This window comes from Gekko japonicus, unplaced genomic scaffold (genome assembly GCF_001447785.1).
Source record: "Gekko japonicus isolate JY-2015 unplaced genomic scaffold, Gekko_japonicus_V1.1 scaffold1296, whole genome shotgun sequence".
In the NCBI taxonomy this organism is placed as follows: Eukaryota; Metazoa; Chordata; class Lepidosauria; order Squamata; family Gekkonidae; genus Gekko; species Gekko japonicus.
In genome coordinates, this window is record NW_015173166.1 from 107,714 (window position 1) to 120,437 (window position 12,724).

At 45.9% G+C, this 12,724-nt stretch overlaps 1 protein-coding gene across 1 annotated transcript in view; it reads right to left on the bottom strand.

Moving 5' to 3' along the window:
* Positions 1-7,261: 7,261 nt before the first annotated feature.
* RBM38 (RNA binding motif protein 38) overlaps positions 7,262-12,724 on the bottom strand; it is a 49,750-nt gene continuing 44,287 nt past the window's right edge. Inside the window, exon 4 of the mRNA XM_015422517.1 lies at positions 7,262-7,660. Coding sequence (XP_015278003.1) covers positions 7,357-7,660 — 304 coding nt within the window. The 3' untranslated portion in view covers positions 7,262-7,356. The remainder of the gene's footprint in view (positions 7,661-12,724) is intronic.

Consider the following 12,724-nt stretch of genomic DNA (forward strand, 5'->3'; position numbering starts at 1 on the left):
GATTTCCTGTTACACCCCTTACACAGAGATTCCTCCCCCCACAGTCAGCAAACACGGACCCTTGCTTCCTGCAATTGATACCCACAAAACCCCACCTCCACCTTTAAACAACTGTTTACAAATAATTTTTCTGGATAAATTCCTATGTGGCTGTGCTTTTAAGAGAGGGGGCAGCGCCCCGAATAACTCCACTGTAGCTACGGGCCTGTGCTGTAGCACTTCATGTGTTACATATGAGGTCCAGTTGGGACCTAAGAGAGCTTGCCAACTTCCATGCGAGACCTGGAGATCTCCCAGAATTACAGCTGATCTTCAGACAACAGAGATCAGTCCCCCTGGAGAAAAATGGCTGCTTTGGAAAGTGACATTACACTCTGCTGAGATTTCTCGCGTCCCCAAAGCCAACCTTCCCCAGGCTCCACCCCCAAATCTCCAGGAATTTCCAAACCGAGAGTTGGTAACCCAGCCTGAAAACAAACTGTCTTCACATTAGTGAGATGGGAATGAGACCAGCTCACCCTGTATCCTTACAAAGGACTTACAGACCCCTGGAGTATCCTTGTGAACACATCATTACATGAAGCTGCCTTATATTGAATCAGACCCTGGGCCCATCAGGGTCGGTACTGTCTACCCAGATTGGCAGTGGCTCTTCAGGTTCTCAAGCAGAGGTCTTTCATATCACCTAGTATCTGGTCCTTTTGACTGGAGATGCAGGGGATTGAACCTGGGACCTCCTGCATGCCAAGCAGATGCTCTACCGTTGAGCCACAGCCTCTCCCCGCAGCCCCTATCTACTTGGACCCCAGTTTGAGAGATGTTCAGGTTCTATTGTCCCTGGGAAAATAAGAGTTGTGGATGTAGAAGTATCATTATTCTTTAAAAGGAGAAGTTGCTTCAAACTCTCTGCTGTCTTTCAGAACTGAAAACCCAGTCTTATGAAAGAGACTGAAAGACAGAAAGCGTGCCAACCTGACATGTACCCAGGAGACTGTGAGAACGGGCACAGTCCCAGCATGAGATGAATGACAATTCCATTCCGTCCCCAAGGCCGTCCAGTTGACGGGAGAACCACGTGAACCCTAGCTTTGACCCGAGACAGAAGCCTTGGCAGAAAGCAGCATTCTGGATGGATTCAACTATGAAGAAAACTATTGTTGGAAAAAGAGCAATTAAAAAGTGCGAACACATGAAGCGGCCTTTTACTGAGCCAGACCGGTCAGCTGTCTAGCTTAGTACTGTCTGGACTGACTGGCAGCCACTCTTCCAAATTTCATGAGACAATACAGTCACCAGATAAAGTAGCAAAATGTTATTAAAATGTTTCAGGGAACTGCTGGAGATGCAAGGAAAATATTGGATCCTATTTTCACATTTGGTGGAGGTGTGAGAAGCTGGCTAAATTTTGGAAATCTATACAGAAACTAATAGTAGAAATAGTAGAAATAGATCTGAAGCTAGATCCAGAAATAGATCTGCTTAATATGTTGCCAGAAGGGATTAAATATAACGATTTGTGTGTGATACTGTATATACTCACTATTTCCAGAATTCTCTTAGCTAAATGCTGGAAATCAGAAAAAAGACCAGGTAGAGAAGAGTTGATTACAAAAATTATGGAAATTAAAGAAATGGATAAACTAAATATGATACTGTTGGCAAAAGATGAAAATGTGTTTTAAAAAAGATGGCAGAAACTAGATAGATGGATGGAAAAAATGTGTAAAGAATCTCCAAAGAATACTCTGTATTAATAATTCTTATTTTTGTAATTTTGTTTTGGAAAATAAATAAATTATTCCCCCCCCCCCCAAAAAAAACACAAATTTCATGAGACAATATTTCCCCTGTCCTACCTGAGATACTTTACTGGAGATGCTGGGGAATTAAATCTAGAAACTTCTGCATGCAAACTATGCCAATGGCGTGGTTATCTCCCCAGCACGAAGGTAGGTGGGATTTCTTTGCCCTGTCTAGCACAGAAGAGATCATTGTTGGAACTTTACAAGCTGCAGCTGACATATGGCAACTCCATCATGGGGTTTTCAAAGCAAGAGACATTCAGAGGTGGTTTGCCATTGCCTGCTTCTGGGTAGCAACCCTGGACTTCCTTGGTGGTCTCCCATCCAGATACTAACCAGGGCCGACCCTGCTTAGCTTCTGAGATCTGATGTGATCTCCTCCACCTGGAAAGAGCACTGCTTGACCTGCCCAGTTCTCATGCAGAAACAGGTCCTTCTACTGTAGATGTTTGGCCTTCGTCTAGGTACATGACAGAAAACGCTGCTATCGTTTTTGCATTGGCCCAACAGATTACTTTTTCTTTGGATCTCTGTCGGCTGAGCGTAACATTGATGTGGGCACTAAACACATGGAGGTTTGTGCCACAATAAGCACGATAATGGTTAAGTCACTGCGTGCTACAATACACGAACACAGCTACCCCTGTCAAATTCCTCCTCGAAGGCAGGTTTGTTTACGATCCATGCAATGAACGAGTTTATATATGGTGCTTGGAAAGGGAATGCCTTGCTTGGGGAAGAGACGGCGATGGCTTATAAAGTAGTTATAAAGAAGGTCCCACGGTGGGAAGAACACAAAATTTGCCATCTTAGAGCACAGTCATTCCAGTCCCCATATTGCTGTTGAAAGGGAGTGACGTGGGACACTGCTCTTCTACAGCTTCCAAATGACAAAACGCCTCTCCCTTGCCAAGAGCCCCCCCACAGACGGCCACTCCTTCCCAGAATGCCCCTTCGTTGCCCGATAAGTGTTCCCATCCCACGGCTTCGTTCCCTTCATTCCAATGCAACCTTTGCCCTTTGTCGCGAACGATCTCTCCTCAATTCCATCCATTGCCAAGGCAAGGCGCCCAGAGAAATATTCTCTTTCGCTGCACCCGAGCGGTCAAACTTCCTTTCCCGAAGACTCACTGAAGCCCAACGAAGCAACGCAAAGATCTTTTTTTTTTTTAAGTGGGTTGGCTTTTTTAATAAGCAGGGTTTCAATCTGTCCTCCTCCATTCATCCACCAGTGCTGGCATTTATTTCATGAGAAAGTATTTGATTTCCCCCCTCAAAGGCTGTTAGTGCCTGCTGCCCTTGGAGAAATCGTGGGCTGCGCATTTCAATCAGGGTCAGATCACATGAGGGTGTGTTGGAGAGCTTTGGAGAGCGAGGACAATTGCAATAGCCATGCCTGTTTGAAATTAAGCTCCTCTGAGGGCAGGTAATAGTCCTGCGACCTGGGAATGCCCTGCATAACTGATTGAGCCAATGGCACCCATTACAAAAATGTGGTTTACTTGCCCTAAAAGGGGGACAAACTGCCTTAATGTGAAAATATAAACTGCCCTGTACCCAACGCACTGAGCAAGCGATATTTTTCATCGCATATATGCCCCACAACAACCTTGTGTATTGGGCCACAGTTATCTCCGTTTTATAGGTTGGGCAGTGCAGGAGTTAATATTCTGGGTGTTATCTGCTTCCAGTCAGGAGGCATGTGCCACCCACACGCAGAAAGCAATGCTCCCACATCTCCGCACAGGCATTGTGCTTGGGGCGAAGCATGCTTCCCATTGTAACTGAGAAAAGATGTTGTCTCGGCTGTCGAAAGCAAGGATTTACACAGACAAATTGATCAAGGAATGAGAAACCCGAGTGAGAACAATCACTGGCTACAAATACCACGCGAGAAGCTCTTTGCTTGAAGTAAAGATTCCAGGCTGGATGCGGCCCCGGCAAGGTGCTGGTTTTGCAGCATAACTGAGGCAGTTCAAACTGCTCCTCTCCTCCGTCTCTGTTATGGAGAAAATGGGCCTGATGAACCTCCATCTCTTCAGAAATGGGTAGTTAAATTGGTGAGGGGAGGGTGGCGGCTACAAGCATAGACGGCTTCAAAAGGGAATTAGATAAGCATATGGAGCAGAGGTCCATCAGTGGCTATTAGCCACAAGGTATAGATAGGGACTCTGTGGCAAGTGATGCTCTGTCTTCTCGGTGCTTGGGGGGGTCAACAGTGGGAGGGCTTCTAATGTCCTGGCCCCACTGGTGGACCTCCTGAGGGCACCTGGTATTTCTGGCCACTGTGTGATACAGAGTGTTGGACCGGATGGGCCTTTGGCCTGATCCAACATTGGCGTCTCTTATGTTCTTATGAGGGTGTGACACAGCCCCATAGCCAGAAAATTTGGGGGTGTGTGTGTGGACGGACCAGAAGTAGTAGGATGATTTCCCTTTCCTTCCCCAGCCTCCCTGCCGCTGCCGGGGCTGGGGAAGAGAGAAGGCATACCTTCACTTTCTTTCTTTCCTTCCCCAACCCCGTCCCCTACGGCAGCAGGAAGGCTGGGGAACGAAAGGGATGCTGCCCTGCCGCTTCTGGTCAGTTTCACTCCCCCCCCATCAGCGGTTAGGTTTAGGCAGGGAGTAAAACTGGCCAGAAGCCACAGGGCGGCTTCCCTGGAAGAACTGGTGAGGCCGTGGAGGGGCAGGGGTAAGTGGCGTGGTGCACTGGGGTGGGGTGGTCTGGGATCCTCCCAGGGTAGAGCACAGCTCATTCATGGTGGGGCTCTGCCCCCAAATGCCCACCATGGCTACGGGCCTGGTGTCACATGATGCCTAAGTCTTCCTCACTTTCCACAAGTGAAAGCCAACCAAACAAGGTGGGAAAAGTGAAAGGAAAATAACACAAGCAGCTTTCGGTCCCCACTGTGGAGAAAGGCATGGTATAAATCAGGGGTGGCCAAACTGTGGCTTGGGAGCCACATGCAGCTCTTTCACATGTATTGTGTGGCTCCCGGCAGGGCAACTGGAGAAGCTAAATATCATTAGCAAACAAATACCATTGGACAAATAGATATCATTATCAATATTTGCTTTTACCTCTTTTGTTATTTTTGGCAGTCACATTTAATGTTAAGAAAAAGTAAATTTGCCTATTTCCCAGTAAAAATGTATAATATCTGTTCATGTCTCGTGGCTCTCAAACATCTGAAGTTTATTCTATGTGGCTCCTACATTAAGCAAGTTTGGCCTCCCCTGGTATAAATGAAGTAAATACATATCGTTATGCAGATTTCTCAATTACACATTATTAGGGAGGTGCAGGGGAAACCGTGGGCCCATGTGATTCAGACCTCTCTGTCACCTTAATTTGAAAATATAGACTTGCCCAGAATCCTGGGCAAGCAATGTTTTTCATCTCATGAATCCTCATAACAACCCTGTGAGGCAGGCCGGTCACTCACCACCATTTCACGGACTGGGAAGTGGGTGGGCGTTGGTATGATTAGGGTTTGCCCTTCAGCTAGCTAGCTGCGTCATGCTTGGGACCAGTTCTAAGAACACTGTTGCTCCACAGGATGTGATCGTCAGCACCTCACATGAAGCACCGATTCACCATTCTGCATTAAACAGACTTTCAGAGGGCTGTGTGTCAATAAAAAGCCCATTCCCAACCTGTCGCACTTCAGAGTAGTGGTCCTTCAACTCACTGAATGGGCGCTTTAGGTGGATCACGGGCCTCCATAAATCTCTCTCTCTCTTTTCCCCCCCTGCTTTTGGAAGGATCTGTTACTAGTGCATCATCTGCAGACAACAGGGGTGCCACATGACTTGCCTCTTTTTGCATGCTTACTAAGAAAGCAACAGCAGCAGCATAGTGACATGAGATCACTCCATGGAGAAGATTCCATTTTAGCAAAGGCAAGTATCTTCCGGTCATGTGACCACAAAGTAACATTATTCCCTGTCACAGGTGGTTCCCATGGTCCAGTTCAGCTGCTCCTCCAGTGTCCCCTCCTTAAGTATACCTCTTTCTCCTATGTAAGTGAATGGCTGCCATTCATTCTTACGTGTGTGGGGGGGAGGAGACGGCTCAGTATTACAATGAGGGCAAAACTGCCCTTTCACCCTCCACGGAGGGCAAATTGCCCTCACTGACAAGGTCTCCACATGAGGCCCATCTTCTCAGATTCATTGTAATACACAAGATCTCCTTCTGCATGTGCGTGCATACCCTCTTGAGCAAGGCATTTTCCTATTACTTAACTGCAGCCACATTAAACTCCACCTGGGCAAATGTGCCACGTAGTAGATAACACAGCACTGGCTACAGAGGTATATAACAGAGCACTGAGTTGTTTTAAAAATCAAAATAGTTTATTGCTCTTTTTTCTTTTTTTTTGTAAAAATGTACTTAACTTACACGGTCTTGTTTTCTTTTCACTTCATCAGCTGTTGTACCATGAGGCATCAAAAGTGTCACATTTTAAAAACCCTTTTGTTCAAGTGTGTAACACCGCTTTAAAACTCTGATCTGTATCCTGACGTTCTCCTAAGCACCGTGGGCCCCGTGACTCCACATGCTGCTTAGCTTTTATATAAATACTGTAGGATTTTTCTAGACTTTGCAGCATTATAACAAAAGATCTATCAAAGTAGACAATATGTTCAGTATTCCTCTTTTTTTTTTCCTTCTTTTTTTTTGCATTTAAAAATATACCTAAACTTTGAGATAACAGAGTAATAATTACAATAAGAAAAATTTAACAGTGCGTTGACTAAAGGAATATTCTGCTGTCCTTAAAGCCAATATTCCCTTTTTGCATGTCAAAAGTGATTTAGCACTTACTTAGCGACTCCCCCCTCCCCACCTACATACAATAATTTAGTTGAGAAATTAAAGAAGGCAGATGTTCCATCCGCAATTCACAGCTCGTGCGAATAAAAAGATCACAATAAATATTAAAATAGGTTCTTTTTTTTTCTCTGTAAGGCATCTCTGAGTATTACAAAGGTTTTTCTTTTAATACAACAACAACAACAAAAGGTTTGCATTTTTTTTTTCCATTTCTGTATTCTCCGAGTACCTTGTGTGTTGAGGGGTTAAGTAACCAGACGATAGAACTTGATCGGCTAAGGGATATACAGAGAAGTTTTAAAAAACAGGAGTGAGAAAAAAAGATAGGCAATGGAAGTAGACTGCTATTAAGTGTGCAAGAACCTGTAGTTTTCACGTTGTGAAGTCATTTTCAGTCCATCTTTGCAACATTATTTGTCTTGATAAAAAAAAAAAAATAGCCCATTGCTGCATGTGTAAGTCTTTCTGCAAGGACTTAAAAACTTGTCTGTAACACTATAAATAGCTTAGGTATTGATATGCATTCCTAATAAGGTTGGTTTTTAAAAGCTTTTAATTTTTTATTTCATTTTTTTTGCTTCCTTTGTTGTTCCACAGAAATTTCTTATTTTTTTCTTCCTTTTCCTTTTTTTTTTTTTACACCTTCCCATTCCATCACAGAAGGAAAGAAAATAACAGTCTTCCCAGAAAAGAAGAGGATTCCAGGCCAGGCCTCTACTGCATACGATCTGGCTGCAGCTGCGTAGGCTGGTACTGCACGAAGGCTGTTGGGGGCGCTACCGTCGGGTTGCCAGATGTGAGAGGTTGTTGAACTGCGCCCGTGTAGCCGTACCCCATGAAGCCAGCAGCGGGGGAAGCGGCATACGGGTACTGGTCATAGGCAGCTGTGGTGAACTGTGTATAGGCTTGGCTTGCGGTCGTGTAGTCTATATATGGAGATGTGATGGACTGGACAGGCGTCGGGATGACCACGCTGGGCTGGACGATCGCTTGAGGGTAGATAAAGTGATGCGTGAGCCTGTAGGGTTGTTAAAAAAAAAGAAGATATTGTTAGATTACTTTTCCAAAGATGGAAGAATCGCTGGGGCACTTTATACCATGTTTGTGCAACAAGATCTAGAGGCGTTCCACAGGAAAGCAAAAACAAACACTGAAGGTTTTAAACCCAGCTACGGAAATTGCGGAATGCTTAGCTATAAATTCTTAAGAGTATAAGGACTCGCCTACTTCAGCGTTCTACTGCCAGCCCTGCCAAAGTAAATGCTTTCTGAATACTCACAAATCAGTAGAATGATAAGCCATGCTATGTATATTTATTACTTGAGGTATTATGTGTGCTGCTTCCTAACAAAGGACTCACAACAGCCAGTATTGGGGCAGCAGAAACTTATACTGGATCCAGCACTACTACTAGAGAAGCAAGTGAATGCAGCTGCATAAAAGAAGGCATTCTACCAGCTTCTTTAAGATGGCCCCCTACCTTGACTCAACTGACTTGGCTGTGTGGATCCAGGGTATGTTTACCTTGAGGCTAGATTACTGTAATGCACTCTACATGGGTCTGCCCTTAAAGTCAACCTGGAAGCTGCAGTTAGCGCAGAGCACTGCAGCCAGCGTGGTACAGTGGTCAAGAGAGGTAGACTCTAATCTGGAGATCCAGGTTTGATTCCCCACTGCTCCAGATGAAGCCAGCTCAGTTCAGCTGCTCCTCAGTGACCTTGGGTCAGTCACAGTTCTCTCAGCCCCACCTACTTCACAGGGTGTCCATTGTGGGAAAGGAAGGGAAGGCAATTGTAAGCTGCTCTGAGACTCCTTTGGGTAGTCAAGACTGGGGTATAAAACCACGACCACCACCTCCTCCTCCTCTTCTGTCAACCACCAGGAGAAACATGCATGTCACACCTGTTCTGCAGATACTCTACTGACCAGTCACTGAGTTCAAGGTTCTGATTTGTCACCTACAAAGCCCTGAATGGCTGTGGGACCCACATACTTGCAGGACCACCTCTCCCACTATGCTTATCGGAGGAAAGCCTTCTAAAGATACCCCCCTGCAAATGTGTAAAATTATTAGCTGCCTGTTCGACATGCTTTCTCAGCAGTGTCTTCCACCTTCTGACATGGCCTGCCTGAGGAAGTTAGGGAAGCTTCCACACTTCTGTCTTTCTGCGTAATGTGCAAAACCATCATGTTCAAGAGGACAAGGCTCCCTCTAAGAGGACATTTTTAAAGAGATTAGAACTGTAGTAGAATGAACAGCATGGGAGGACACCTTTATAATGGAATAGTCTGCTGCAATACTTATTGTAGGTATCCTTTGACTGCCTTGCCTTTACCTTTTAATCTGCTTCCTGAGTTACAAGTTTACCTGCCTCGGTTTGTCGTTTGCATTGTTTCCTAATTCTGAAATCTTAGTCCCATTGCATTGTTCACTGGTTGTTTATTTCCTGTAACCCACCTAGAGTATCAGCAAGAAAGGCGGACTAATAATAAAGAAACTGTGACACAGTTTGGCTCTTCGGTGATAAATTTTTTTTAAATGTTGCTGACCCTTGCTCTCTCATGACAGCCAAAGGTCAGTTCTGGAAGGCAGTGAACACATGGTTGTCTTAGAAGTTACCAGTATGCATCTCCTCTGTTTGCAGACTGTCAAGAAAGGGTTTATGCGGCCCGTTCCTAGGTAACTTATCCACACAACACCTTCCCCTTTCCAGAAAGGATGCCAGAGTGACCCAATTGTGGCAGTAGACAAACACCACAGGAAGCCATTTCAGGGTAAGAAACCAGATCAGGCCTGGTCACTTTATCGTGGCCCCCATCGGTGTTCCCTCTAAGCTGAGTTAGTGTGAGCTAGCTCACAGTTTTTTAGCCTCTGGCTCACACATTTTTGTCTCCGCTCAGGAAGGATGGCTACAGAGCAGACTGATTTATGCAGCAGCCAAATCGCTCGCTCACAACTTTAATGCCGGTGGCTCACAAAGTAGAATTTTTGCTCACAAGACTCCACAGCTTAGAGGGAACATTGGCCCCCATCCATTAGGTCTAAATTATGGATCTAGCTGCCAAAGACTGGCCTATTTCTTAAGTGTCTCTCCACACCTTCCATGTAGCTCATTAATGTGCTGAAAAAACTGGTTAACATTCACCCTTTTCAATCTTTGTTTACCACATAACACATTACACACAATCTTACCAATACATGTAAGCCATTTTTTTTCCTAAAAGGAGCAATTTATGTATTTTCGGCTTCAATACAGGTATACCAGAACCCTAAGAGTTTTGGTATGCATGTACCCTGGCTGAAAATACACACATTGCCCCCTTTCAGGAAAAAAAAGGTGAAAAGGATGTATCAGAAGGATCGTGGTAAAACGCAATGACTGAAAAGGGCTACTATGGTCCCTGCCACACGGCAGAAAAAACAACGGGCAAAGTGCGGCTAATCAGAGCCGCACCAAAATAGAGACGCCGTGGCAGGATCCCACGGATCCCGTGAGCCGCAGCGCCATTGCTCCCCGGCACGATCAGATGCCGGGGAGGAAGCCATGGTCGGGAGGGGGAGGCTGCTGAACTGCGCATGTGTGAGCATGCGCAGTTGGGCCAGGAGCCGGGGATGCGCCGGCGGAAGGACGTGCCGGCGATCCCACGGCCGGCCTTGATGCGGCCCTGCCGGAAGAACCACCTCGGTAGGTGGTTTATTTTTGCTGTGGCGTTTTGGGCGGAAGGGCCAGATCGGGGACGGGTGCGCAACGCTTCCCAGATGTTGCGGTGGGATCGCGCCCGTTTGCTGCGCCCCCGATCCGTCCCTCTCCTGGCCCAAAACCTCTCGTGTGACCGGGGCCTATTTCATGCTAGCACTGGCCAGGATCAAAAACGAAAAGTGCTGCCATGGGAACCTTCCAGAGAGATAGCCCTTGCTACGATATTGGCATGAAGAATCTACCCTGGCCCAGGATTCCCGGGGAAAGCCATCTTCAGCTTCCTCTGTACAGTGAATGTAACATGTAGACTGGGCTTATCAGGCCCTGGCCACATGCGCTCCGAGGGGTTGCCAGCTGTGTAGACCGTCCCTTCTACCCTGACAAGTCCAGAACACTGTGGTCCCTGGACAGTCAGCAGAAACTTTTCGTCTGCTTTCAACAACAGCCTTGTCAGAATTCCAGATGAACAGTGTAACAAGTTTCAGGCTCTTTGTTGCCTCTGATTTTTCTGCCAGAGCCTCCCTGGAGTGGGCCTTGGCAAAAATGCATGGTGGTAGCTTCTAGCTGAAGTACCTCAACAAAACAGGAGTTATTGTCAAAACGGAGCCATCTGCCCCACCTCAACACGACAGTGAGGCAATTCCATCAAAGCTCTTATCAGAAAGAATCCTGCTATGTACTGATCATTTTCTTCTGGTTACAATCAAAGAAAAAGCCTTTCAAGTTTATTTAACATTCCAGCATGTTGTCACTGACTCTGTGTTTAAACCTGTATTACCACAATACAGCTAGCTTTTTTTGTGTGTGTGTTTTTATTTGGGGGGGGGGGTGCAGTAACTATGGGACGTTTGTTGTAAAACACGAAATGCTTATCCTGTTTATTCTCCTCTCCCACTCCCTATTCATATTTCCCTGAAGTTACCATGTAAACACCCTCCCCACTTCTCTGACAGGCTGAAACTTGTTCTGGTTTCAGCTGATGATGAATCTATCTGGAACCCTGGACAAAAAAGACACCGGCTGAGTCTGACCAAAGTTAACCTCTTAGGAGTATAAAGATTTTTCGACAGGGAAAGAAAAATGTCTCTGAAACTTCTGTTTGGCTGGAGTTGTCAACATGCTTCATTTGTTCAAGAGATCCTCTTTGGTACTGAGACAAAACATGTCTATTGTTTATGTGTACTTATTCCTCTGTTTTAATTAACGAGGGCTCAAGCTCAAAGATCCAGAAAAGTGGTAGGCGACCTTTTTTTGGCCCAAGTGCTGGGATGGGGAAGCAAAGTGTTCCTGTAAATATGTCAGTGTGCCAACAACCAAAATAGTGGTAGTGGGTGAGGAGGGGAACCAGAGAGTTGGAGCAAACCAAACCCAGCAGCATGGCCAACATTTCAGGGATTCTCTTTGGACTCAGCTGTTCAGGTCTGAGAGGCGATTGGGGGGGGGGGCACAGGCCGTGGCTTTGCCTTCCCCTTGTGCCACTAGCCCCAGCAGTGCCTCGGTTGCTTGGGAGGACATCTGGCCCTGGCTGGCAAGCAAAATGGCCTGTGGTGCCACATGCATGCCACGGAGACCTCACTGTTGACTGAAAAGATGCACTGCCTTCATTAGGACCACGTGCGACATTTTTATTCCGCCCTTCCTCCCAGTCGCTTCACAGCTCTCCCCTCCTCCATTTTATCCTAACGCATTTTGTGAGGTAGGTTAGGCCAGTCTCTCTCAGCCTAAGAGCTGGATTTCAACCTCCGTATCCTCCGGTCCTAGGGCACACCACAGTGGCTCTGCCCTGTTTTCAAAGATTAATTTGTTAAATCAACCAATCAAAACCTATTATATTAGTCAAAGAAACACTCTCAAGTAAGGGGGCAGCAGAGTTTTATCACTCTTTTTTTTTTTTTAAATGAAACTACCTTTTCTACCACTATTTACAAACACTGAAAGGGGCTGCAGCCATCTTCGAGGAAGTATTCCCGCATCTGTTGCACATAGGAGCGCACAGATCAAGGGGTAGCCATGTCTGTCTGTAGCGGTACAAAAGAGCAAGAGCCCACTAGCACCTTAAAGACTAATGAAATTTGTGGCAGGGTATGCACTTCCTGAAGAAGTGAGCAGTGACGCTCAAAAGCTCATACCCTGCCACAAATTTTGTTAGTCTTTAAGGTGCTACTGGACTCTTGCTCTTTTCTACCACTATAGGAGAGAGTGTCTCTTTTAAAATGGCACCTTTGCCAATGTGCAGATACCATACAAAAATCAAGTTACTGCTCTTGGTCGTGAAGTTTCAAACAATTAAAAACTCACACAACTAAATCCATTAAGACTGCTGCACTCGGGTGACATCTGTACGCATTCCTTCTCCTGGGCGCCCCATTCTCTCCTGCCTA